The sequence below is a fragment of the Gracilinanus agilis genome, chromosome 2 (genome assembly GCF_016433145.1).
Source record: "Gracilinanus agilis isolate LMUSP501 chromosome 2, AgileGrace, whole genome shotgun sequence".
Taxonomy (NCBI): Eukaryota; Metazoa; Chordata; class Mammalia; order Didelphimorphia; family Didelphidae; genus Gracilinanus; species Gracilinanus agilis.
The window spans coordinates 370229774-370257034 of record NC_058131.1 but is presented as its reverse complement, the minus strand read 5'-3'; the positions used below and the strand labels follow the sequence as shown (position 1 = coordinate 370257034).

The window sequence follows — 27261 nt, the reverse complement described above, 5'->3', positions numbered from 1 at the left end:
TCTCTCTCTCTCTCTCTCTCTCTCTCTCTCTCTCTCTCTCTCTCTCTCTCTCTCTCTCTCTCTCCTAGATATTGCTAGAAAAAATCCACTAAAAATATATACCCCCCAAAACTCTGCTGGCATTGGTGCTTGGCCATCCTTCTCTTCATCCCTTATGTACTTTGAATACTATTTTCCACCATGACTGTTCCAAATCTTTTCCATACTCAGATACTCACCCCCTCCACTCAACAAATCATCTTGACTCCTACATTTCTGAAAAAGTACTATACAGATTATACGAGTGCTCTCCATGAGCCTTACTCTGGTATCTTCACCCAAAGGCTCCACCTTCCCTTTTGGCTCAAAGAAAGAGTTGTTTCTCCTTATTCCAAATAATAACCATTCCTTCTTTCTCTTAGACTTCTGTCTGTCAGTCATCACCTCTCTGACTCAAAAATTCAATTTCTTTCTCTCCATCAGTTCTTTGAGATGATCTATAGCTATCCTCATTCCAATCAATAAAGACCTTCCTTCCCATCTCTGACCACATCGCTACAACTAACATCTATTTTACCCCCAAACGTCAAGGAAAAATATTCTGTACTCTAACTACATTTCCTTACCACTCGCTCCTCAGCCCCTTGCACTTTAGATTCTGTCCTATTTCATGTCTCTTGAATGTCTTCCCTTCCCTTTCTCCCAGATCTATTCAAATTATCTCCTGGGTTCAAGACCCAAATCCATGAAGCTTTCTCCAGCTTCCTTAATTATCTCCTCTTCTAAAATCTCCCTGCACTTTGGACCTCTTCTTAAATTCTACCTTATAGTTATTTATATATGAGTTATATCTGCCCTACTGGGTGATAAGCACATTAAAGGATAAGGCCAAGTATTATTCTTTAGCTCACTAAGCCTAGTATCTTGCCCATAGTAAGTGTTGAGTGAATGAATGAGTGAAATACAGAAACCTGCCCAAAGTATACATACAGAGAGATAATGAAAGCTCAAATACCCCGAGTCTTGCCCCAAGTAAGTTTACAGATAGCTGTGGAATCAGTGTTGGTTAAGATCACACTAGTACCAAAGTGCCAATGAGTGTTTGCCTTTTTAACTGAGCTCAGTGGGCTATGCCTATTTTAGTTTGACATCTAAATCCCTGCCTATCCCACCAGCAAGATCAAGTTATACTCAGTGATGTGCCTTTAAAATATTTTCTGAGCAGTAAAAGCAAATGATTGCAGAGTTATAAAATTGTCTCTTTTAAGAGGCATTAAAATGCTCCTAATACTAATAGCGAAAGAGAAAAAGGCACCCGCCTAAGACTTGTCCAGGGAGGAGACAAAAGCCTATCAAACAGAGAAGATATGCTTAAGGAGAATAATGAAAACTAAGCTTCAGCAGGCTTCAAACACAGAGGGGAAAAAATCCACATTAAAGACTTGCCTCTTTGCTTCCCATTCCCACTCAAGCTCTGCCTTTCCAGTTTGGGAATGTTATAATGCTTCCCTGAGAATATCACCCAGGAAGGATGGCCCATAGGGAAGGGAAACATGTTTTGCCAGCTTCCTTTGATTTGTCATCTGCTGACACCCAGCAAGAAGAGCTGCCTGAAGCAATCCTGGCCAGAAAGAGCCTGAGTCTTCTGATAAAAGGTTCCTAGCTATTTAAAGACTATTTACCTGCTGCTATGGGGCCTGTGGAAGTCATTTAAAGGAAAAGAGAAGAAAATCCACATTCTGGTTCAAAATAGGAGTAGCCAGAGTAGGGAGGAGGGCTTGAAGAGGAGGCAATGAAGGACAACCCATGAGACAGGTGATTTCTCAGTTTCTGAGCAATCTCTTTGTGAATTGCTAGATGGCTAGGGATCAGCAATGCAACAGCAAAGGGAGCCATATATTAATATGATAACATCTGGCATGTCTGTAGAGCTTTAATGTTTACAAAATGCTTTACATATGTTATCTCATTTGATAATAATAATAACAGCTAACATTTATATGGGGCAGCTGGGTGGCACAATGGATAGAGCGCTAGGCCAGGACTCCTCTTCCTGAGTTCAAATATGGCTTTAGATACTTACTAGCTGCGTGATCCTGGACAGGTCACTTAACCCTGTTTCCCTCAGTTTCCTCATCTGTAAAATGAACTGGAAAAGGAAATGGCAAACTATTTCAGTATCTTTGCCAAGAAAAACCCAGATTGGGGTCATGAAGTGCTTAGACATGGCTGAAAATGTGCTAAGCACTTTACAATTATTATCTCATTTGATCACTTTACAGTTATTATCTCATTTGATGACCCTAGTGAGGGAAGCTCTATTGTTGTCCCCATTTTACAGATGAAGAAACTAAGCTAAGAAATTTCCCAGGGTCACAGAGTTAGAAAAGTCTGAGGCAGAATAAAAACTCAGATCTTCCTTACTCCAAGTTCCACATTCTATCCACATGCCACTTTGCTATAATACAGAGTTTTTTCCTCAAGATAAAGTTAGATCTACAGACTCCATTAGGTGTCCCAGGAGCATCTTCAACTTGCCAACTTCAAATCAGAGCTCATTATTTTCTGCACTTCACTTCCCTGTTCCTGCCAAGAGTATTTATCCATCACAGGTCACTCGGTCTGCAGCCTCAGAGTCATCCTCTCCTTCCCACCTCCCAAATCTAAGCAAATGCTTAGTTATGTTCCTTCTGCCTCCATGGGTTTTTTCTCACGTCAGTCTCCTTCTCTCTCCACCCACTCACACTTAAGCCCTTGTCAACCTCTCAGCTAGACTATTGCAGCAGATCTCTTATTTGACTTCCAGCTTCTAATCACTACTTTCTCCAACACATGCCCAACAGAGTCACCCCAATTATTATTCTAAAACAGAAATCTGATTGTGTCACTCCCTTGCTCAAGGAATTTCAGTGGCTACCTAGTGCCACAAAGATCAAATCCTCACTCTTTACTCTGTAATTTAAAGCCCTCCACACTCTGGGTCCAGCCTACCTTTCTAGGTTATCTTCCTTCACACTGTACATTTCAGCCAAATTGGCTAACTAGGCGTTCCCTGAACTTGGATCTCCACCTTTTCACACAGTCTTTCCCATGCTTAGAAGGCCTGCAATTCCCACTTCTTCCTCTTTGAATCTCTAAAGAAAACCTGATCTCCTTTGTAGTAACATAGTGAATGAGGACATACAGAAAAGATAACTGATTTCCTCGTGTTCTTAGTAACCCATAACAGAGATAGGACACCTGGATATAGTATTTGCTTTTCAGGAACATATTCCTTTTCTTCTTACTCCTTTCTGGTTACCTCAGAGAAATCATGTCTGCACACCATTGAATGAAAACAGCTATTTTAATAATGGGGGTGGGGGGTTGTTTCCTAACCATTCCATTAGTCCTTTGACAGAACTACCTGAATCAATCATTTTAAGGCCGTGTAGCCACCCTCAGCATATACCACTGCAGTACATGGATGCAAATAGTATAGCTGGGTTGGCTCAAATCACCATAACAATATATTTAGATATGGAAAACTGCCCCTTAGCATTATGATTTCCATATCAGACATGATGAAAATATGGGGGGGGGGGATGACCCCTAATATAAAAGTTGATTGGTGAACTTTCCCAAATTTAAGTTGACTTTTTATTAGAATTCACATTTTTACCAACTTTTCTTTCAATTAATTATTCAAAACAATTCAGAGTTAGCGTTCTCCCAGCAACCGTAACTCTGCCATGACTATATTAAGGCGTAAATTAAATGGCATGTTTTGAAATAAAGTTAATTTTGTATTCACCAGCGAACTGAGTTATGGTTGCTGTGGGAACCACCCTTTTGAATCTCTTGACTTTTATACATTTAAATTCTCAATCCTAACATCATCCAGCATTCTTTGCTTAGACTTTTATTCACTTTTCACCATAGTCTAGCCATGTAAAAGAGACAGCTGTACCATAATGGCTAGAGAGTTGGGAGAACCTGAGTTCAAGTCCCAGCCTCAGACATCACTAGCTGTGTGACTGTGGGTAAGACACTTAACCACTGGTTTTGTTTCTTCCACTATAAAATGAGGATAATAATTGCACCTACCTCACAATTATTGTGAGGATCAAATGAAGTAATATTTATGTAGTCCTTAGCACACAATATTTATTCCCTTCTCCTCCCCTTCCCAAGGAACTCTGAGCTTATGAACTGATGAATAGTTCCTGATCTGGACTGGTAGAAGGAGTTTCCTCACTGGGAGTTATACTAATGAAATCACAAGTACACATGAAAAAAAAAATTAATCTGTTTGTCCTTGACACAGATGTCCTATCAGAGTTTGCCTTAATAGTATTCAGCTTTTCCTGGGAGTCCCATTCATGCTGGGTCCTGTGGCCCTTTATGGAATAGCAGCCAAGAAACAAATCTTAGCCCCATTATCTTGAAGATGTCAGTTTTGGGGAAATGGCTTTTCTTAGAAGTGCAATATGGGAGTAGAACCAAGTCTCTCCACCACTGACAGTACCTAGTAAGGTAGGCTATTCTTTCTGTACTGCGGTAGTGCCAGGAATCTCATCCAAGGATATTTTAAATATGAGTTTTATTATTCAATGTAGAGTGGATGACCTCTGAAAGCTCCAAGTCCCTGTACGCACCATTCATCATGCAGGCACACATGGCAATACAGCATGACTTATTAGCACCACACAACAGCAGAGTAGCATTTCCTAGAGCCACACAGAAAGCAAAGCGACTCCGAGTCAAGACTCATTGTGGGTCCCTTCTAAACAGTATGCTCAGCAGAACCAGAATGGAAGTCAGGCTAAATCTTTCTGGATGGTGATTATGGAAGTGGTAGCATATGCCAAGCTAAAGACAGAAATCTTCTTTTGGAAGTGGGTGCAGAGACATGAAAGGCTTTGTGACTGCTAAGGATGTGAGAGCTCTGTCTATAAGGATTATTGATTTTTTCATTCTTATTGGAAAAATCGGTCATGCTTTCTGCCTCCTGGGGATTGCTATGCTGTGATTTTTTTTTTAATTCTGCAGGTTAGTAGCTGAATAGGCATTCCCATTCACCCTTCAATTACCCATTTAGCCAGGATGTGACTTAGCAGAAACAACCTGATGTTTTGCATCTGTAGAATGTGCTGTAAAGGAGGAATTTTGTTTCCCTATATATGGGAAGATTTAGAAGAAGCAGTTCACTTCTTCCTAAGGGCACGATTATTATGCACAACTGGAGCATAACTCCTGACACTGGCATCATGCAGATTGTTGGAATTTTGATAGCCATTCTGCAGACTTTCAGAAAATAAATCTTTTGAAGCTTTGTATTGTTCTACAAATCAATTCACCCTTAATCTAAGTCCATAGCTAAACTTGTAGATTAAGATTCTGAATGATTAGTGTATACCCATAGCCTGTTTTCAGTTGGTCTTCAAAAAATGCAGCCCCCAGGCCTAGCCAGTGTGCTTTGGGGGGAAGCTATCTCCAAATGCTCCATAGACCAGAAAAGGTATATCAGAGAAAGGATACACATACCATATGCAAGATCAGTATGTTTACATTCATTCAATAAATTTTGGTGCAGATAGGCTAATAAATCAGTAATAGAACAATCAAAAACATTTATTAAGTGCCTACTATGTGCCAAGTACTATTATGAAGCACTAATTACTAAATTACATGCAAGAGAGGAGGCAGTGAGAAGAGAGGATTTTATTGTTTCCACAGCACTTAGATAATAGAAGCAAATTGAATAAAGAGTTAGCCAATTGTTGAGTTCACTTGGCAAGCGGTGTTTCTAGACCATATCTCTAGGGCAATGGGTATGTGGTTGGAGAGGAAGTTCAATTGATGAAGATTGTCATTCTCATCCATATTTTAAGAATCCAACATTGAGATGTATCTATGATAAATAATATCCCCCCCCCAAAAAAAAATAGAGACCTTGCAAGGGGGATTGGAGACCATAACCGCTAATATCATAGAATTCTTCTGAGTGGCCTAGTAAGAAAGTCTAAACAGAAGTAATGATACAAAGTGGGCCCAAGAAAATTAACGAAACAAAAAGTACATGGTTAGAATGGGATCATCAATGTGAGGACATCATGGGAGTCCTGTTGCTGGAAATTCTTCAAATTTAGTTGGATAAAAAAATTCAGGAATATGCTATAGAAAGTAGGCCCATGCCATAAAAGAGGGCTCAGTGGCTCAATAGTTCTTTTCTACCTGCAATTTTTTTTTGTAATTTATACAACGTATGCTCTTTTAGGTCTCTTCGCTGCTTTATTTTCTGAATATAGAAAAAAGCAGCTTAAAGATGAGTGTAGATCAACCAATAAATCCTGTTTTCTAAACCTCATTTGTTACCTGATACTCCCATCTGAGGGATTTAATTTTTTTTCTTTCAAAAACAGAAGCAACAATAAAATTAGTCTGTTTTTTTTCTTTGTCCTTCATTTCTTTGTTTCCAAAAAAAGTATTTCTCATAGGATTGCATTGGGAAATCTTCACAACCATTGAATTAGCAATCCTCTAAAATAAGAGGGAAAATCTGTTAATGTGAACTCAAGATGATAGCCTCATGGGTCTGCCAGCCCTCCCCCCGCCAAAGTCATCATGGCCAATCTTTTTGTCTTTCAGCAAGACCATGTCTAATCCAGCTCAGACTAAAAGCTATATGTCCTGTTTTAAGAGTTTCTGAAAATGATACCACCCAGTTTCTTTTAGCTACCAAAGAGCAATAGAGCTGATGAGTCCTGAATGTCAGAAAATTCTTTCACCTATCTAACTAGAACCTGTTTTGCTACAATCCAATCCATTTCTTTTTGTTCTGTCCTTAGAGGATAAGTTTAAGATAATAAATGAGTTGTTTGATCGAGTTGGGCTCTCAAGTGAGTCCCATTACTTGCCCTGGCTTAAAGTACCAGCTTGACTCATTAACTCTGATAGAGAAGCCTCCATGTTTTTTTTTTCTTTGTTTGTTTTTTCAGGATCTTCTCATTCACACTCATGAGCCTTTGCCTCTACCCCTACCTTCTGCCTACATGAGAGCCACTGGTGGGGGGAAATAAAAGCCCAACCATTGCTTTTTTTTTTCCTCAGTAAAAGCATGCTTGCCAGCAAGAGTTCAGCCTACATACACATCCATCTACCCCCATTCACTTTAACATCCGTGAGAGAGGAATATTTAGTGATTTCCTTACATTTTCTAAAGTTGTGCTGGGGGGAAAGAAATAAGATGGCAATTTATCGTTGGCCTGATTTTACTCTAGTTAAAAGAGAAACGTCAGCCCTGCAGTAAGTAACGAGTCCGTGCCCACAGGCCTCCTAGGTGTCATTTGTATTTTTATGACCCTCCTGTGGCTCTAACGATGCTCAGTGGGTGTAGAAATTGGATGGTTAAAAATAACAAATAAGAAATCAAAGTCAAGCCTTTGTCCTTATTTCCATACTCACAGGCACCTCATTCATTATTTGCTGGACAGCCGTGGGAATAAGCAATACAAGGTACAAAAACTTGATTATCCTCCAAGAACCAAATTAAACCACTGGGCTTTCTTATTATTGTCATCCCTGCCTTTGTGGAACTCTTATCACTCTCTTAATCTACAGACACACCTTCTATTCTTCCTCTCCAGATATCTGGTGTCTCTTTCATCCAGTAGGTCTCAGCTTCCCCAGATATAAAATGATGCCTGACTAACACACACACACACACACACACACACACACACACACACACACACACACATACACACATATATTACATAAATACACACACAGTCCTAGTCTCCTATCCACTCACCACTTTTTTTTTTCCATTGTTGTATCAAATGCTTCTTTTGTTCAAGAAGTTCCATCAGTCCATGGATTCTTCTCAGTGTCTAAAGGAAAAGAATAAGCATTGTTCTGTCACCTACTATCTACCAGGCACTGTGCTATGCACTTCATATGTATTATCTTATATGATCCTTGCAACACCCCTGTGAAGTGTTATTATTATCCCCATTTTATAGCTGAGAAAACGGAGGCAAACAGAAGGCTAAGTGATTTGCCTGAGGGTGGATTTGAAATCAGACTGCAGACTCCAGACCCTGCATTCTACCCATTATGCCACCAGCTGCTTCTATGTCTAAGAGTAATGATGGTTGATAAAGTGTTTTAAGTTTTGCAAAGCATTTTATATACATTACCTCATTTGAGTATCACAAAAATCCTCTCCAGTGAGTTTTTCCCTACCATCCATCCCCATTTTGTTATTGTTCAGTCATTTCAATCATGCCTGGCTCTTGATGACCCCATTTGGGGCTTTCTTGGCAGACATACTGAAATGTTTCGCCATTTCCTTCTCCAGCTCATTTTATAGATGAGAAAACTGAGGCCAAAAGGGTTACGTGACTTGCCCAGAGTCACTCAGCTAGTTGGTATCTGAGGCTGGATTAGAAGTCCCAAGTCTCGTCCACTGTCAACTGTGCCAACTAATAGCTGTCACTATCATCCCCTTTTCACAGAAAAGGGGATGGAATTTCAGAAAAGGTTCAGTGATCTGCCCATGACCCACAGCTACTAAGTGTTGGAGGTAGAATTTTCCTAAGTCTGCCCATTCTAGCACTCTGACCATTATCCCATGAAGCCTTGCTGGGAGCTTTGCCTACAGTGACAACTCTAAACGATGACTCTGAACATGAACATCATTGTCTGTAACATATCTGAGGAACAGTATGATGTTAAATACATCTGGTGGTGCCACTACCTTATACAATGGGAAGAGGACAAAAAAGGGGGCCAGATCCCAGGGCAATAGCGTTAGTTTCACTTAAACCCATTTGATTCCCATATTACTTATAAGGCGACTAATTGCCTTTCTTCTCTTGTCTTCCCTCTACTTATACCCCTGTTTGAGCAAAAATTACTAGTTTAAAACATGTAAAAAGTACCCTAATGCCTTAGTCTGGATGGAAGAGAAATTGTGATTGTAAGCATGGTTAAATTTGGACAAAATTCAAAACCCGACAGGCTCGTCTCCTCTCCTATGTCTCCTTTCCATACGGAACTGTCTCCTACTACTATTCCCAAAGCTCTTACCCTCGTCTCATAATCTTATACTCTCCAATAAAAATGGCTTATTAGTGCAAACTTAGAAAATTGAAAGACAGAAAAAGCAGACAAGTTCTCTTTTTATTACAATTTAAGGAGGGTCCTTTTTTAAGAGCCAGGCACAACAAGCCTTTTAGTGTTTTTTTGAGGCTGGTATTACTATCTTTCTTTTTTCCCACATTATCTATTAGGATTGAAAATGATGCTGATCAGTTAGAATCCAGGTGCAGCCAGAAAACATGCAGCATAGACAGCTGGATCCAAATGGTGTCACCTCACAGCAGTCCTGCTGCTGTCAAAAGTGATTTTTGCTTTGTGAGCAAAAGTTGGGCAGTGGGACCACAGAAAGACCATTCTCCTCCCCAACTTCTTGCTCATTCCCTTTTGCCCTTCCTACATCTGCACATGTGTCCTGGATATAAAATGACTGGCTGCTAAAAGATCATTTCTGTCTTTGGAAGATCATGAGATCTGCTCCTTTCATTCAGAAGGTTGAAGTTTTCCAAAGCTATCCTTACTAATCTTAGAAGTTCCTGAAAAAAAAGAAAAATTTCTGATTTCTAAGTTTTGTACCTTCTTTCTTGCTTATGTTAGAAGAAATAGCAACTAAGTGTCAAGCCAGCCATTTGAGTGTAGGTATACCCAATGTGTGCCCATAAATACCAATTTATTGCCTGAAAACTTAGTTGCTAAATGCTTTCCTCTTGCCCACATAGATGAGTGAGAGGAGCAGGCCCTCTGGTCTCTGAGAGACAGAAATGCATCTTTGGCAGTCATCTAAAATTAGTTGAAGGTTTTCCCCAGAGTATCTCAAAACATCAGATTAATTTTCTGAACCTTTGCCACTGCTATTTAGTTTAAATGGCCACTGAACCCTCAGTGAGCATTTCTCCCCAATGCCTCAGCTATTTTTAACCATAAACATTTCTGGAAAGCAAAGGCTGTCTATTAAATGTTACTGATGATGACACCATCTAATTCTAGTAATGTCTGGCAATGTTGCAACTACCATCGCTTCAGAATTAACAAGTGACATGTAGAAGAGAGGAACAGAGTAGGGACACTCCCCTCATTAATGTAAGATTCAAAAGAATTATTGTTTCAACCTTCATTTCAAAAAAAAAAAAGAATTCAAAAGAATAGGTCTTTAGAGAAGGATGATATCTTTTCTGTGATCCCAAACCAACATTCTTCCCACTTTTCTTTTCTTTATTATATTCTATACTTTTCTTATATTTTCTCTAGTTTTCCTGCCTGGGTGGATGGTCTTCTGGATATATTGGGAAGTGCTTGGCACACTCTCAGTAGGAAGAATAAGCAGTCAGCAGTGGGGCTGGAACTTTCCTGGGTGGTAGCCTAATGAGGGGGAGACAGATATAGTGAATTTCCATGAGATTCGGGGCTGTCCAAATGCTGGGGAGGGCTCCGTATCAGATTTGGGTGCTGCAAGCAAGTTAGTGCTTTTCTTCTTGCCTGCTCTAGCTGAGGGGAGGGCAGAGATACGCCTGAACAGGCTGGAATAGCCCTTGACCAAGGCCGTGCTACTGACCAGAAGGAATTGATGAAGTGTCAAGACAAGTTGGTTTTCCCTAACTCAGAGAAGCCTCTTATTCAAAGCATTGATCTGGGGTATTATATTAGATTCTTATGATGGCCTCTAGCACCAAGTAGGTATTTCTCATTACTCTGACAGCTTGTTCATTGAGTCTGTTTGCATTTATTTTCAGTTTGTTTTGTATTTTCCCCCTTTATCCACTTCCTTGCTTTTCTGTTTGAAGTACGTATTATCTCCCAAGCTTTTCCAAGTTGCATTTGATTCTGAATGTTAAAATAGTTTCTCTCTTCACATTCCTTATGCAATATTAGCCACTTATTTCTACCTCTAAATTGCTGAACATGGTAGAACATTCCTTTTTAGAAGAACCTTTTATGGTAATTATAGCTTTCTTCAAGTGCATTTGTGCTCCCCTTTCACTGTACCATAGACATTATTTTGCTTTAGCCTGATTTTTTTTTCAGCAAAAAAAAAAAAGGCTTCCTGCTTGAAAATTGTTGACAGTTTTTTTAAGTAACTAGAATTTGGTAGTGACTCATCCAACCCTACCCTGCAACCAGGGGTACGGGCGAGGGTAGGGGGGTGGGCAATTGGGATTGCTCCCTTTTCTGTTAACAAGGACGCAGAAGATAGAAAGCATTCAACATACAACCTCTTGCTTTCCTGGTCTCTGAATTCCAGTATCAAATCCCCTATGGATTGGGAGGCTGTCAGATAAGGTGAAGTTGGCTTTACCCCCAGCATCATTGCCGTAGTTAGCAATTCCTCCAGAGAAGCAGAAAGAGAGATGGACTCGGTTGGGGAGGTCCTATTATCTTCTTTATAGTCCAGACAGACTTTTCTAAGCAGAGGCCAGGAGGAGTAACTAAAGTGCCATTAGTCCCCTGTCACCTGCTCCATGTCTAAACCGGTGTTTGGTGCCTCCCAGAAGGCTCCATGTGCTTGAGATACAGAGCTGGCATCAAACACAGGATTGACTTTGAAAAGTACTCTGTGGTCTATATGGTCAACAACCTTGTCCCAGAGGACTCCACCCGCTAGGCTTGTTGGTTTACCCAGCCAACAGTTCTGACCCCCCAAGTTCACAGCCTAGAAACCCAAATCCAATTCTGACTTTCAAATCCTCTCCAGAGGGAATAACAGTCCAGTTGCCCACTTGCCCTGTAGACTAATTACTTCTTACATTTTGTTTTTCCTTAAGAGGAAGCTGGCTTTGCATTTTACAAACACAACACATCGTCTCTTCTGAAGGCCACCAACAGAATGAACTTATGCCAGGGGTAGCGTGGGGTTGCCTAGCAACTCCACGCACCTACTGGGGCTGCTTTCTTCAGTCTTCAAGCTAAAAGCAAAGTCATGTCCATTAATTCCCAGCTGCCCCTGATACTTTTCAGAGATTTGCCAGCTTCCCACTGTTCATGTTTTCATCTTGCTCATATGATGTGGAGAAAACCTGCTACTGTGATCTGTTTATCTCACTTTGGTTGGTCAAAGGGAAAAAAATGGAAAAGGGGGGAGAAAACTACCCAACCCAGGCAAACACACATTTTGAGTGCATATCTCTGGCAGACAGACTAGTATTGATTGTGAATTTAAATTTTACATTACAAACTTGGGCTTCCTCTACAAGGAGTCCTTCTCTGACATTTTTATTCCTGTTTTAATTCAGAAAACATGACACCTCAAAGGGACAAAATAATTCATACCCAAAGGTAGTTACCAAAGTGTTCAACATGTTGGCAGACCATTGGAGTTAGGGTATTTCTTGTGTTCTAATAACCATACCTTTTGAAACCAGAAAGCTAGAGATAATTCGAGATTGGTTATATGCCTTTTTACTCTCTCCATCTTAGAACAATGAAAATTCCTCCATTTTCACTTAATGAGATCCTTCTTATACCTGCAGAAATATCTGCTATCATTTTTTCTTAAGCTGCTCTCTCCCATTTCTTTTATCATAGATATAATGTGAAAAGGTTGCTTAGCCTCTCTTTGTCTTAGTTTCCCCTTGGTAAGAAAAGTCATAATGGCTTGAATACCTAGGAAAGAGGAAAACTCTTTAGGGAATATTAGTGCATGCCTGTGCATTCCTAGCTGAGGACAGAATGTTATGGCAGTTAAATGGATCCTTTACCAATAGCACCTCTGTTTTCTCCCTTGGTCTTCCCCAAGTGCCTTCCCTCCATCATAGTAGGTGATCTTTTGTCTTATTTTCTGTTGGGAGTGACTACTGCTGAGCATTCTCATACTTACCACTATCTGTATAGAACCAACAGAATCTTTGGACCTAGCAAGAATTAAATAGGAAGGGAAAAGAGGCTGGAGTCCCAGGTCATTTTGAAAGAGCCCCCTTCAAATTTGGAGTATAGAGTTATATATTGGTTTTATTGTCCCTTTGGCACTTATGACAAGAGAGGAGAATTGCTTAGCGAGCCAACCAAAGCACTAGTGAGGAAAATTGTAACAGTATCATGCCTTTCTTTTTTCCCCACAAGAATTGGTGTAGGCCAATTTTAGGTTAACCATCTTGACTCAATCCTGTATGCAAAACACTCCATTTCTCCTCCACTGCCCAATTCATTCTTCATTTTGGTGTATATAAAATCATTTCAGGAGAATTTGCTTTTTCAATGACAGCCCAGTCAATGGCCATCAGTAGTATGGATGGAATACATTTAGAACTTCTTGCTAGCAATGAGAATGTTGTTGCTCTAAATCTGTGATACCAACTCATCTGCTTCTGTCCCTGAGTCAAAAGACTTACCCCTTGCCCATGAGAATTCTTCCATTCAGCTTTAAGGCTCATGACTATCCCCAACTTTGTCTCTACCCTGAATCCCAAGCAATATCCCAGCTCACTAGAATGGCAGGATCAGTCATTTCAGTGACATTCAGAACCTCTTCTGCAAGTGCATGAGGGCAAAGAAGCAGAAGGCTGATCTCGCCTCCCTTGGCCAAAAACAAACAAATAACAACAACCAAAAAAACAGTCATCTCACTCAGTCACCATTTATGCACTTGGGAAATTTCTCATGCTTCAGTTTTCATGTAATTCAGTTTTTTAAACTCTGCCATAAATAGGTTGAGTAATAAGTAGCCAACTTTTAAAAGTACCCATTAAAACTTAATATTAAAAGAGACAGAATGTGAAAATAGCTCAGCAGACTAATCCAGTTCTCAGTCATGAGAAGCCTGTGATAATTATATGTAAATATATCTTTAAAATTCTGAAAGATGGAGAGGGCACTTTGCCATCCTTAGTTGAAAGGAATATTTTTTCCCTTTCTGCAGAGGGCACTTCTCTAACAACGCAAAACAAAAAACAAAAAGAAAAAAATCAAGACAGTGTCCCAACTAAGGCACTGCTTCTAAAAAAGTCCTCCACTAGATAGACTATAAGCTCAGAACTAATTTCTGTTTTCTGGAATGAACTGTCGAACTCCATATGTTCAGAAAGTTCAGACAGAACCAATCACATAGGGCAGTGGCAGCAGATCTCAATGGTGCGTATCCCTTTCTTTCATGTACTCCCTGCTGCATGTGTAACCTGCTTCCCCAAACTCTGTTTCTAAGATGGACATGATCTCCTCCCCACCCTCTACCTCCAAGGATGGCCCTGTGAATGTACAGTGACTTGGTTCTCCCTTTGCATGGCCCTCAAATTTGTAGTGTGGATCTGTGTCCCCCGTACTTATCTTCTTCATTTCTTCAACCAGATGGCTGCCCCGATTTGTGCAATGGCAATGGGAGATGCACACTCGGTCAGAACAGCTGGCAGTGTGTCTGCCAGACCGGCTGGAGAGGGCCCGGATGCAACGTTGCCATGGAAACCTCCTGTGCTGATAACAAGGATAATGAGGGAGGTGAGCAAAAGTCTTCCAATTCCCAGTCCCTCAAGAACAGAGGGTTGTATGTACTTTAGTCTTGAGTCATTTTACTACTGAAAGACCTCTCCCATACTATTGTCAAATGTTGTTGTAGGATTTCCTTTGAAACAAATTAGATGGTGAATGTAATGTCTTTCTTTTGATGGGGGCTCCCATTGAAGGCAGCTTGGGGTGACAGAGGATGGAGGGTTTGGTGCTGCCTTCAGATATTCATGTACCCACAATCACAAAAGCATCCATGACATTGTCCACAGAACAGCTAATTCTGACAAACCTTTTGGTGGGATATTGTCTAACATAAGTGAATTCTCCTAATCTTTTGGTTCTATGTAATGTCTATTAATCACCTATTAATTGTGAATCCAAGTGTATGTTCTGGCCTCACGAATGACAGTTTTTTGTTTGTTTGTTTGTTTTGGCTTTTTTGCTTTGGGTTCTCATAGATTCCAAAGCACCACTTCAGCATTCACACTCACACTCTTGCAGTATTTTCTCTTTGCTGATATAGAGTCAAAATCCTGGAAGGTTCCTGCTTAGGAGTCATGGGTATATGGGTGTGTGTGTGTGTGTGTGTGTGTGTGTGTGTGTGTGTGTATTTAAATTGTATTTGCTCATTCCTATTTGTTTCACAGAATACAAATGCTTTCTGATAACCTTGCAGATATTCAGGGGGTTTCCCTCCCTACTCTGGGCATCTTCAGCAACACTGGAAGGGCTTGAGGGGTAAGGAAGGAAGTGTAGTATGAGTGAGAGAAGAGAACTTCATAGTGGAGACTCTGAAACTATCAGTTTCATATGATTCTATATTTAGAGCTAGAAGGGAATTTTAAGGCCATCAAGTCTAAACCCATTTCACAGATGGACAAACTGAGAACCCAAGTGGTTTGTCCAGCCCTGGGTCACACACCTCAGATGGTGTCTGAGGTAGTATTTAAATCCACATCTTCCTGACTCCTAGTCCAATACTCCAGCCAATGTTCTATACTCATGTGTAAACTATATGGCTCACAGGCTCTTGTTCTCCAGGAAGGAAGGAAGGAAGGAAGGAAGGAAGGAAGGAAGGAAGGAAGGAAGGAAGGAAGGAAGGAAGGAAGGAATAGAAGAAAGGAAGGAATGGAAGAAAGGAAGGAGGGAGGAAGGGAGGGAAGAAAGGCTCTCTAGGTTTGGTGTCCCCAGCCCTAAGCACTAGCAGTGTGAGGGAGGAGGGGAGATGGAAAGGAAGAATACACACAGCAGCTGCTCTAAGCTTCCAGAGGCAGTCAAAATTGAGAGCAAGGCAAAGGAAGGGCACAAAAGCAAATGAGCCAGTGATTATGCTAAAGACAATAATGGCCTTGTTATGGGAAGTATTAAAGGAAACCTCCCAAGGAAGTAATTAACCACATAGNACCAACAGAATCTTTGGACCTAGCAAGAATTAAATAGGAAGGGAAAAGAGGCTGGAGTCCCAGGTCATTTTGAAAGAGCCCCCTTCAAATTTGGAGTATAGAGTTATATATTGGTTTTATTGTCCCTTTGGCACTTATGACAAGAGAGGAGAATTGCTTAGCGAGCCAACCAAAGCACTAGTGAGGAAAATTGTAACAGTATCATGCCTTTCTTTTTTCCCCACAAGAATTGGTGTAGGCCAATTTTAGGTTAACCATCTTGACTCAATCCTGTATGCAAAACACTCCATTTCTCCTCCACTGCCCAATTCATTCTTCATTTTGGTGTATATAAAATCATTTCAGGAGAATTTGCTTTTTCAATGACAGCCCAGTCAATGGCCATCAGTAGTATATAGTCCATCTAAGGAGGAATACATTTAGAATAGCAATGAGAATGTTGTTGCTCTAAATCTGTGATACCAACTCATCTGCTTCTGTCCCTGAGTCAAAAGACTTACCCCTTGCCCATGAGAATTCTTCCATTCAGCTTTAAGGCTCATGACTATCCCCAACTTTGTCTCTACCCTGAATCCCAAGCAATATCCCAGCTCACTAGAATGGCAGGATCAGTCATTTCAGTGACATTCAGAACCTCTTCTGCAAGTGCATGAGGGCAAAGAAGCAGAAGGCTGATCTCGCCTCCCTTGGCCAAAAACAAACAAATAACAACAACCAAAAAAACAGTCATCTCACTCAGTCACCATTTATGCACTTGGGAAATTTCTCATGCTTCAGTTTTCATGTAATTCAGTTTTTTAAACCCTGCCATAAATAGGTTGAGTAATAAGTAGCCAACTTTTAAAAGTACCCATTAAAACTTAATATTAAAAGAGACAGAATGTGAAAATAGCTCAGCAGACTAATCCAGTTCTCAGTCATGAGAAGCCTGTGATAATTATATGTAAATATATCTTTAAAATTCTGAAAGATGGAGAGGGCACTTTGCCATCCTTAGTTGAAAGGAATATTTTTTCCCTTTCTGCAGAGGGCACTTCTCTAACAACGCAAAACAAAAAACAAAAAGAAAAAAATCAAGACAGTGTCCCAACTAAGGCACTGCTTCTAAAAAAGTCCTCCACTAGATAGACTATAAGCTCAGAACTAATTTCTGTTTTCTGGAATGAACTGTCGAACTCCATATGTTCAGAAAGTTCAGACAGAACCAATCACATAGGGCAGTGGCAGCAGATCTCAATGGTGCGTATCCCTTTCTTTCATGTACTCCCTGCTGCATGTGTAACCTGCTTCCCCAAACTCTGTTTCTAAGATGGACATGATCTCCTCCCCACCCTCTACCTCCAAGGATGGCCCTGTGAATGTACAGTGACTTGGTTCTCCCTTTGCATGGCCCTCAAATTTGTAGTGTGGATCTGTGTCCCCCGTACTTATCTTCTTCATTTCTTCAACCAGATGGCTGCCCCGATTTGTGCAATGGCAATGGGAGATGCACACTCGGTCAGAACAGCTGGCAGTGTGTCTGCCAGACCGGCTGGAGAGGGCCCGGATGCAACGTTGCCATGGAAACCTCCTGTGCTGATAACAAGGATAATGAGGGAGGTGAGCAAAAGTCTTCCAATTCCCAGTCCCTCAAGAACAGAGGGTTGTATGTACTTTAGTCTTGAGTCATTTTACTACTGAAAGACCTCTCCCATACTATTGTCAAATGTTGTTGTAGGATTTCCTTTGAAACAAATTAGATGGTGAATGTAATGTCTTTCTTTTGATGGGGGCTCCCATTGAAGGCAGCTTGGGGTGACAGAGGATGGAGGGTTTGGTGCTGCCTTCAGATATTCATGTACCCACAATCACAAAAGCATCCATGACATTGTCCACAGAACAGCTAATTCTGACAAACCTTTTGGTGGGATATTGTCTAACATAAGTGAATTCTCCTAATCTTTTGGTTCTATGTAATGTCTATTAATCACCTATTAATTGTGAATCCAAGTGTATGTTCTGGCCTCACGAATGACAGTTTTTTGTTTGTTTGTTTGTTTTGGCTTTTTTGCTTTGGGTTCTCATAGATTCCAAAGCACCACTTCAGCATTCACACTCACACTCTTGCAGTATTTTCTCTTTGCTGATATAGAGTCAAAATCCTGGAAGGTTCCTGCTTAGGAGTCATGGGTATATGGGTGTGTGTGTGTGTGTGTGTGTGTGTGTGTGTATTTAAATTGTATTTGCTCATTCCTATTTGTTTCACAGAATACAAATGCTTTCTGATAACCTTGCAGATATTCAGGGGGTTTCCCTCCCTACTCTGGGCATCTTCAGCAACACTGGAAGGGCTTGAGGGGTAAGGAAGGAAGTGTAGTATGAGTGAGAGAAGAGAACTTCATAGTGGAGACTCTGAAACTATCAGTTTCATATGATTCTATATTTAGAGCTAGAAGGGAATTTTAAGGCCATCAAGTCTAAACCCATTTCACAGATGGACAAACTGAGAACCCAAGTGGTTTGTCCAGCCCTGGGTCACACACCTCAGATGGTGTCTGAGGTAGTATTTAAATCCACATCTTCCTGACTCCTAGTCCAATACTCCAGCCAATGTTCTATACTCATGTGTAAACTATATGGCTCACAGGCTCTTGTTCTCCAGGAAGGAAGGAAGGAAGGAAGGAAGGAAGGAAGGAAGGAAGGAAGGAAGGAAGGAAGGAAGGAAGGAAGGAATAGAAGAAAGGAAGGAATGGAAGAAAGGAAGGAGGGAGGAAGGGAGGGAAGAAAGGCTCTCTAGGTTTGGTGTCCCCAGCCCTAAGCACTAGCAGTGTGAGGGAGGAGGGGAGATGGAAAGGAAGAATACACACAGCAGCTGCTCTAAGCTTCCAGAGGCAGTCAAAATTGAGAGCAAGGCAAAGGAAGGGCACAAAAGCAAATGAGCCAGTGATTATGCTAAAGACAATAATGGCCTTGTTATGGGAAGTATTAAAGGAAACCTCCCAAGGAAGTAATTAACCACATAGAAAAAGGAACCACACAATGTTTATAAAAAGAAACTCCCAGTTAATTGTTATGTCAGGTGAGAGAGGTAGACACAGACTCTCTCTCTCTCACCTGACATAAGCAATTCTCAATTAAACTGAGTGCCTTCTTTATAAGGCAAATCCAGGGCTCAGATTCTCAATTCTGTGGTTAATTACATCCTTAGGTGGGGTGCTAAGCACTTTGCCATTTATTGATAAATATAAAAACTGCTTGTCATCCAGTCTGGACCTAGTCCTATCGCACCCTAATTATATCTTTTTTGGGAAACTCTGCAGTAGCCCCAATTCTGATTTATGAGCTATTCATGAAAGGCTGTATTGGTCTATAAACCTGGCTGTGTGACTGAGAGAGCGCCCATGCCGAACCTGAATGCAGCTCCAGGAACAGCTGCAGAGAATGCGTTGGTTATAAATCTCATGAATGGGGAAAATAATAGAGTACACTTCAAGATGGAGAACGTAAAAAGAGGCAAACTGCTTTTCTATCTAACATTGCTTTGTAGGATTGTTATTTTTTAACTAGTTCTCTGTTTAAAAGTTTATTTTTTAAGTGGGGTAAGGGAAAGGAAGAAGTGACGGGAAAACACTGCCCTCTGTCTTCTTTTTACCCACCCCATCCACTACTTTTGCCCCCCTACTCCCCTCAATCCTTTGAATCTTAACAATAAACATGAAAGCAAAGCTATTCACTCAACATTCATTTGACAGGCATATATTCAGTGTCTACCATTTACATAGATGGAAACTATGTTCTGAATGCCTACCAGAATATCCGAAAAATGGTGCAGGAGAAAGAGGGCTGCTGGACTTTGTGCCAGAAGACTTGAGTTCAAATCCTAATTCTGTTACTTGTGTCATTTTGAGTAAGTGATTCAACCCTCTCAGGGTCCAGTTTCCTTATCTATAAAAATGAGAGCTTTGGACTAGGTTACATCTAAGATCCTTGCAACTTTAAATTCGTGAACCTATGAAAGCGTTCTTCATGAAAATCTCTTTGCTCTCCATGGACCCCTAATAGAAGTAGGCTTTCTTCAGATAGACTTGCTGGCAAGCAGACTTTTTTTTTAATAGCATGAAATCTTCACTTGAACTGCTCACCCCAATTTGAAAAACAAGAGGCTCAAAGAAATATTTTTGCTTACAGGAGACAAATACCAGCTCATTAAAGTCTGAGAACACACACAACATGTGTGCCAAGTGACAGGCAGATAATATTTAATTATCACCACTAAGTCAGAAGTGTGAGTTGTAGTTCATCACAGCCAGGGGCAGAGTGGGGTAGGGGGAGCTGGAGGGAGGAAAGGGGTGTAGATTCCCTCTAAAAGTGGTAACTAGAAGGTGTAGTAGACTTGGATAGACCATCTGGCCTTTAAATACCAATCCTTCTCCAAGACCGAGCTCTCCCATCATATTACACCTAACTTGTCTGCTTTCCAAAATAGTGGTCTTCTATCTGTCAGGAGACTTCATCTGAGACACACACACACACACACACACACACACACACACACACTCCCCCCACCCCATCCTCCCTAGGGCAGATGTAACATTGTTAAAGCAAAGATTTTATCTCAAGATAATGTGTGATTTGAGACAGCATTGGTAGGAGGCCTCTCTAAATTCATTCTATTAATGAATTACAGTGAGGCACAGCATAGTCTAGTAGTCTTGGTCACAAGAAGACCTGTGTTCAAGTCTTGTCTTTTACATATACTTGTGATCATGGGAAAGTCACTTAAAAGAAAGTCAGAGACTGTGAAGTATCAGTGAGGAAGGAGTCCATTCCAGGCACAGGGGACAGGCAGTAAAAGACATGGCATGTCCTATATGAAAATCAGAAAAACAGCTCTAATACTCTAAAGCAATAAGACTTAGGATGGAAAGTTCCTAATAGGAATTGTTTCCTTCTTTGTACTTCTGTCACTGGTGTCTAGCATGATGCCAGGTGCATATTAGCCTCTTAATAAATGCATGTTGATTGATTAATTAGTTGATTGGTTGGTTAATATATTTTTTTTTATCCTGGGACTCCATTCTAGGAGCATAGGGCCACAACCAGTAGGCAATGGGACACACAGTCGCTCAGGGTCACCCAGCTGGGATGTGTCTGAGCCTGGACTTGAACCTAGGACCTTTCGTCTCTAGGCCTGGCTCTCAATCCACTGAGGTAGCCCAGCTGCCCCTACTTTAGGTTGCAGTTTCTTTAGCGGATGTAGTTTTTACAGGGTGGGGTTGCTAGCCCCACGCCCAACCCTCCTCCTTTTTTCATCCGGGCTAGGGACCGTCCTTGGCCCAGGAGTGGTAAGGGTGGGCAGTAGGGGTTGAGTGACTTGCCCAAGGTCACACAGCTGGAAGTGTCCGAGGCCGGACTTGAACCTAGGACCTCCAGTCTCTAGGCCTGGCTCTTAATCCACTGAGCCACCCAGCTGCCCCATATATTAATATATTACAGATGAGTTATTGATCTGCCTCAGTGGAGAAAATTCCACAATGATGATTCCCTATGCCAGTGAAATTATAGGACTAGATGAAAATAACAACGAATAATCATTAAATCATGTCATAGTTCTTGAATAAGGAAGATTGAGAAAAAGATATTTTTCTTCTCTATTTCTTGTTCCAAACATCTCCCAGGCTTCTTAGACTTAGGACTTTACTCACCAATATGGAAACCTCTCTTTCCTCCCATTTCTCCTCTTTCTCTTCTTCTCTCTTTCACTTCTCAGTACTCTGAATAAACAGTTCTCTATAGTATAACAGCAATGAGATGAAGCCCAAGGACTTTTTTTTTAATTAGACACGGTCATATAAGTTTCAACCAGATTAAACCAACCCAGTTTGATTAAAAGAGAGCTATAAATGTTACTGTGCCCATCTCCCACATTTTCAATCTATCTAGGTCCACATCAGACTATTCATTCTTATTTCATTTTTCTTTATATGACTCTAGTTATTCTGTGCTCCATTCTTCTGGTTCTGCTTTCTAAGGTCCTTGCATGATATCAAAAAACTGTTTTCCAGATTTCTTTGTAATCCATTTATTTATCCATTTTAATTGCTTCATAATCTTCTATTGTATAATACTTTAAGGTTTACAAAAGCACTTTAAATGTGTTATCCCAATTGAATCACACAACAATCCTAAAAGGTCATTGCTATTATTATCTCCATTTTACAGATGAGAAGATCTGAAGCTGAGAAAAATAGGGTGATCTGCCCAAGGTTACAGAGTTAGAAAATATCAGGCAGCATTGAAAATCAGGTCTTCTGGTCTCCAAATCCAAAACTCTCTCCACTATGCTTAACACAGTATTTATCCATTCTTCTATTGTTGCATATGGATTCCAAGGCAGAAGAGTGGAAAGGGCAAGGGCAGTGGGGGTTAAGTGACTTGCCCAGATCCACACAGGTAGGAAGTTTCTGAAGCCAGATTTGAATCAAGGCCCTTCCTCCTGACTCCAGACCTGGCACACTATCCACTGTGCTACCTAGAAGCCTATTTCTTTTCTGTTTTTTTTTTTTCAAATACAAATAATAACAGCTATGAAAAGATAGACTATCCCTCAAAAAGGCAGAATATCCCCAAAGCTGGAATTCCATGGGAACAACATGGTTGCAAATATCTAGATTTTCCTTTTGGAGATAACATAGTTGACTTAATGGATGTTTGATATTATTGACCTCATTTTCCTCTTGGATCCTCTCTACTCTCTGGGTTTTCTCCTGCCTTCTACCTCTTTCTATGTATGAAGTTAATCAAGAGACAATAGTTTTCATCTTTATATTTCTAAGTTCCTGAGTAGATAGCTTAGGCATGTTCTTAAGTATGACAGCAATGCCCAGACTGTCTGTTAGGGACAGCTGCAAATACTTTATTCTGTCTCCTGATTGCCCAGACTGGCAATCACAGAGGCTGCTCCAGTCCCAGAAAATGGAGGCCTTTTTCTGGGTGTCAACAGTGGTACCCAATGATACTAATGTCCACTGCTGCTATAGGATAAGTAGGGACTGATGAGAGGCCACCAGAAAGACTACATAAGAATGTTGTGCCTTGTTATCCCAGGGGTAATGCTATGCCTATCATTCTAATGCTGCCGAATTATCTCTCAAAGGAAAGCCCTTAAATCAGGGGTCGGCAACCTTTTTGGCCGTGAGAGCCATAAATGCCACATTTTTTAAAATGTAATTTCGTGAGAGCTGTACAGTGCTCACAGTGTGCGCTCCTGTAACAGTGCAAGCTCCTGTTACAGCGCCTGAAAAAAAAATTGACTTTATGGCTCCTGCAGAAAGAGCCATATCTGGCCCTCAAAAGAGCCAGATATGGCTCGAGAGCCATATGTTGCCGACCCCTGCCTTAAATAGTCTGTGGTAGGTAGCCTAGTGCTTTCAGCATCATGCAGGGGTGGATCTCAATTCTCACTAGTATAGCATTTATCATTTTCTTCATTTGTCCTCCCTCAAACTAGTCCCAGTGATGCTGTACGAGCTTTCAAAACTTGGTAGCTTTCAGAGCAATCCCTTCCTCCCAATAGTTACAATTCACCTTCATCCCTTCAATTTTGATGTTCAGTTTGCTGCCATAGGTCAGGGAAGATGAGAGTCTTTGTCTGGGTTCCCAGGACCCTATCCGAGACAGTCAAGCTAGGTCTAAGTGAGGGGAAGTAATATTGGAGGAAATCCAAGGGACTTGGCCTAGATATAACTGTCCCCCTACTGATCTTCTCCTTTCCACCTTCCCATCTTCTAACTGTCCAAATTGGTTTGACATGATCCAGGGATGCAATTCAGGCATCTATCACACCTGTTAATTAATAACTTTTTTCTTGGCTAATGAGAAAGCAAGGGCTTCAGGGGCCCATGAGAAACCCATGTTCCTAGAGTATACCTGACTCCTGGAAAACTGTCTGAACTATATATAACTTAGTCTCTCTATACGATAAGATATGAAAAAAAAAAACCTACCTGTTTAGTGGAATTGGTTATGAAACATCCTTGATTAATGTTTGAAAAAAGGTCGATATTTTAGAGAGGGAGCATTCCTACAAAATGTAGTATAGCTATATTAACTAAATTGAACTAGGTTATTCTATTTAGTTCAAAGGCCTTGTGATTACTTTAATTGGAGATAGAAGCAGAAGTTAAATTCATAGAGAAAAATAATGTATTCAAATGCTTAAAAAGAAAAGTATGCCATGAGTCCACCATCAAGCCATAGTATCTGTTAGTTCTCTGGTCTTTGGAAGGAATGCAGAATATCACCAAAGCTGAAATCCTGTGGGAACAACATGGTGACAAATATCTGGATTTTCCTTTTGGAGATAACATATTTGACTTAGTGGATATATTTGACGTTATTGACTATATTCTCTTCTTGGATACTCTCTGCTCTCTGGCTTTTCATGATTCTGTTCTCTTAGTTTTCTTTCTACCTCTCTGAACACTTCTTTTTATTGTTTAGCCATTTCAGTCATGTCCAACTCTTTGTGACCCTTTTTGGAGTTTTCTTGGCAAAGATACTGAAGTGGTTTGCCATTTCCTTCTCCAGCTCATTTTTCAGATGAGGAAACTGAGACAAACAGGGTTATATGACTTCCCCGGGGTCACATAGCCAGTGTCTGGAGTCAGATTTGAACCCAGGAAGAGGAGTCTTTCTGACTCCTAGCCTGGTACTCTCTGGTCCCTCAGACTTTCATTATACCTGTCCCCTCAGGCTCACAACCTAGGTATTATCCTCAATTCCCTCTGCTATCTCTCACTCATCCATATCCAATCCATTACCAAAGCCTGTTGACTTCACCTTTGCATCATCTCTCAGATATACCCCCTTCACTCCTCTGACCTTGCCACCGCCCCAATACAGGTCCTCATCACCTCCCTCCAAGACTATTGCAATAGTCTGTTTGTGGGTCTGCCTTCCTCAAGGTTCTCCCCATTCCATCATATCCCCCATTCAACCATTAAAGTGATTTTCCTAAAGCACTCCTCAACTCAATCTACAAACCTTTTAAGTCCCAACTAAAATCCTTTCTTCTACCAGAAGCCTTTCTCAACCCCTCTCACTTTTAGTGCCTTCCCTCAATTAATTATTTCCTGCTTATCCTATACATGGTTTGTTTGTACATATCCATCTGCTTGTTGTCTCACCAAGTAGATTGTGGGGGGTTTGAGGGAAACATTGTCTTGTATATATATGTATACATATATGTGTGTGTGTGTGTGTGTGTGTGTATGTGTAAGGCACGGTACCTGGCACAAAACAGAACACAGCATAAATGTTTATTCACTCACTAACTGTAGGTATTATTTTAAGCTCTGTCTGTCCTATGCCTTTTCATTTCTCCCTATACATTCACTTGATGATCTCAATAGCCCTAATAGGTTCAATTATCTCTCTGTATATGACTTCTAGATCTATATATTCAACCCTATTCTCTCCCATGAATTCCAGTCCAAGATTACCAACTGCCTATTAGATATTTCAAAATGGATCCTCATAAATAGGTCAAACTCTACATGTCCAAAACAAAACTCATTATCTTCCCCACCTAAGTTCCTCTTTCTTGAATTTCCACATTACTATAGAAAGCATCACTCTACTTTAGGTCACACAACTTGCTAAATTTCTTAACAACTTTGTTCACACACGTCTTCAGAAGTGTCATCTTAAAGCATGAAAGATGGAAAGAAAAAAATACAATATATGGTATGCAGTAAAATTCTTCAGATTACTCCCACAGGGACAAATGTCTGAGAGGATCCTCTTGCTCCTGGTTGATTATAAAATAAAATGTTCAAAAAAGAGGGACACTCTTTCTAGAATTTCTTGTTAAATGCTAAGACCTATGAGGAGATTTCCTTCTAGGAAGCAACCATTTTTGGCTCCTTTCTAAGACCATGGCAGGATTTGGAGAAAGTTTATGAAGAAGAAAAAAAAGAGTACAGAATTCGTGTTATTTCAAAGCTGTTTCAGAGAAAGAAACCAAGAAAAGCTTCTATAAATAAGAAGATTCTCCAAAAGAAAATCCTTTGTAGCTCATTTCTTGACCATTGAACTTACTTATTAAAAGGTGCTTGGAGTACATGAGTTTACTCAGTGTAGCTAGCACCTTCAATCTTTCCCTTCTTTCTAATCAAGCCCTTAGTAGTTTAAATGGTTATTAAGCATCTCTTGTGGAATTATATTTTTTTTCTGATTAGGTGACAAATCAAATATTCATCATATAATTTTGATTAAAATGTATAATCCCAAAAAAGGAATTGTATAATAATTTAAATCACTATGGACTTATTTTAGGGAATTAAAGGATTAGAAACACAGACTTAACAGGTGGTAGAAAGGTAACATTTTAAAAATTAATTTCAGCTCCTTTTGTTACATGCCTTGGCAAATATCTTTGCCCAGCCAGCAGCATAATGCCTTTCCAGAGTTTCCAGCCTACAGGGAAGATGGGGTTAATTCTTTAATTCGATCTCATAAGAGAGTTCATGGATTATGCTGTGGGGGCATAAAGGATAGAATGCTGGACTTGGGGATAGGAAGATCTGTAAAATACTGTCAAATACTGCCTTGGACACTTGGTGGGTAGCCTAGCCTCTCAGCCTCAGTTTCTTCATCCATAAAATGAGGGTAATCAAGATTGTTTGAGAATCAAATGAGTTAACATATGGAGTGTTTCCCAAGTCTTAAAGTGCTCTATAAATGCTAGCTATTACCATGATTATTGCCAGCTGCCTGACCAGCCCACTCAAATGACTTCTCTCAGTTCAGTCTCTGTCCCTCCAGGGATATGTCTTTATGAACCCTAGGAATTCTAACAATATCCACTGGAAAACTAACTATTTTTCAAAATCAGCTACACAGGTGCGAGAGATTTGGGAACCTAAAAATTTTTTAGTAAATATTAAAAAATTTGCATATAATTGGGAGAAAAATTAAATGTTATTTAAAAAGAGAGAAAGAGGCAGAAACATGGCATGAGCTCCACTGAAATCCACCTAGAGGGATGGAGATGGACCAAAAGACCTATGTGAATTCCAGTCCTACATGTCTCTGATCCAAGGCCAATTCACATGGCCAGGTGGAATCATTTAACGCTATGCCAATTTCATCAAGGTAGCATATACTACAAGTTGAAACCACCATCTAGTGCCAGCAATATGGACGGCCTACATTTGTTTCCACCTGCTTTGTTCCACTATGCTCTGCATGTTCTTACTTCCAATGAGATAATGTATACAAAAAAGGAGAGAGAGAGAGAGAGAGAGAGAGAGAGAGAGAGAGAGAGAGAGAAAGAGAGAGAGAAAGGAGAGGGAGAGAGGGAGAGAGGGAGAGAGGGAGAGAG

At 40.5% G+C, this 27261-nt stretch overlaps 1 protein-coding gene across 6 annotated transcripts in view; it reads left to right on the top strand.

Moving 5' to 3' along the window:
- The window catches only part of TENM2 (teneurin transmembrane protein 2), a 1052113-nt gene that overhangs the window by 943533 nt on the left and 81319 nt on the right, over positions 1-27261 (top strand). For all 6 annotated transcript variants that reach the window (XM_044661706.1, XM_044661705.1, XM_044661704.1 and 3 more), the window contains one exon: positions 14338-14484. In XM_044661706.1, coding sequence (XP_044517641.1) covers positions 14338-14484 — 147 coding nt within the window. The remainder of the gene's footprint in view (positions 1-14337; positions 14485-27261) is intronic.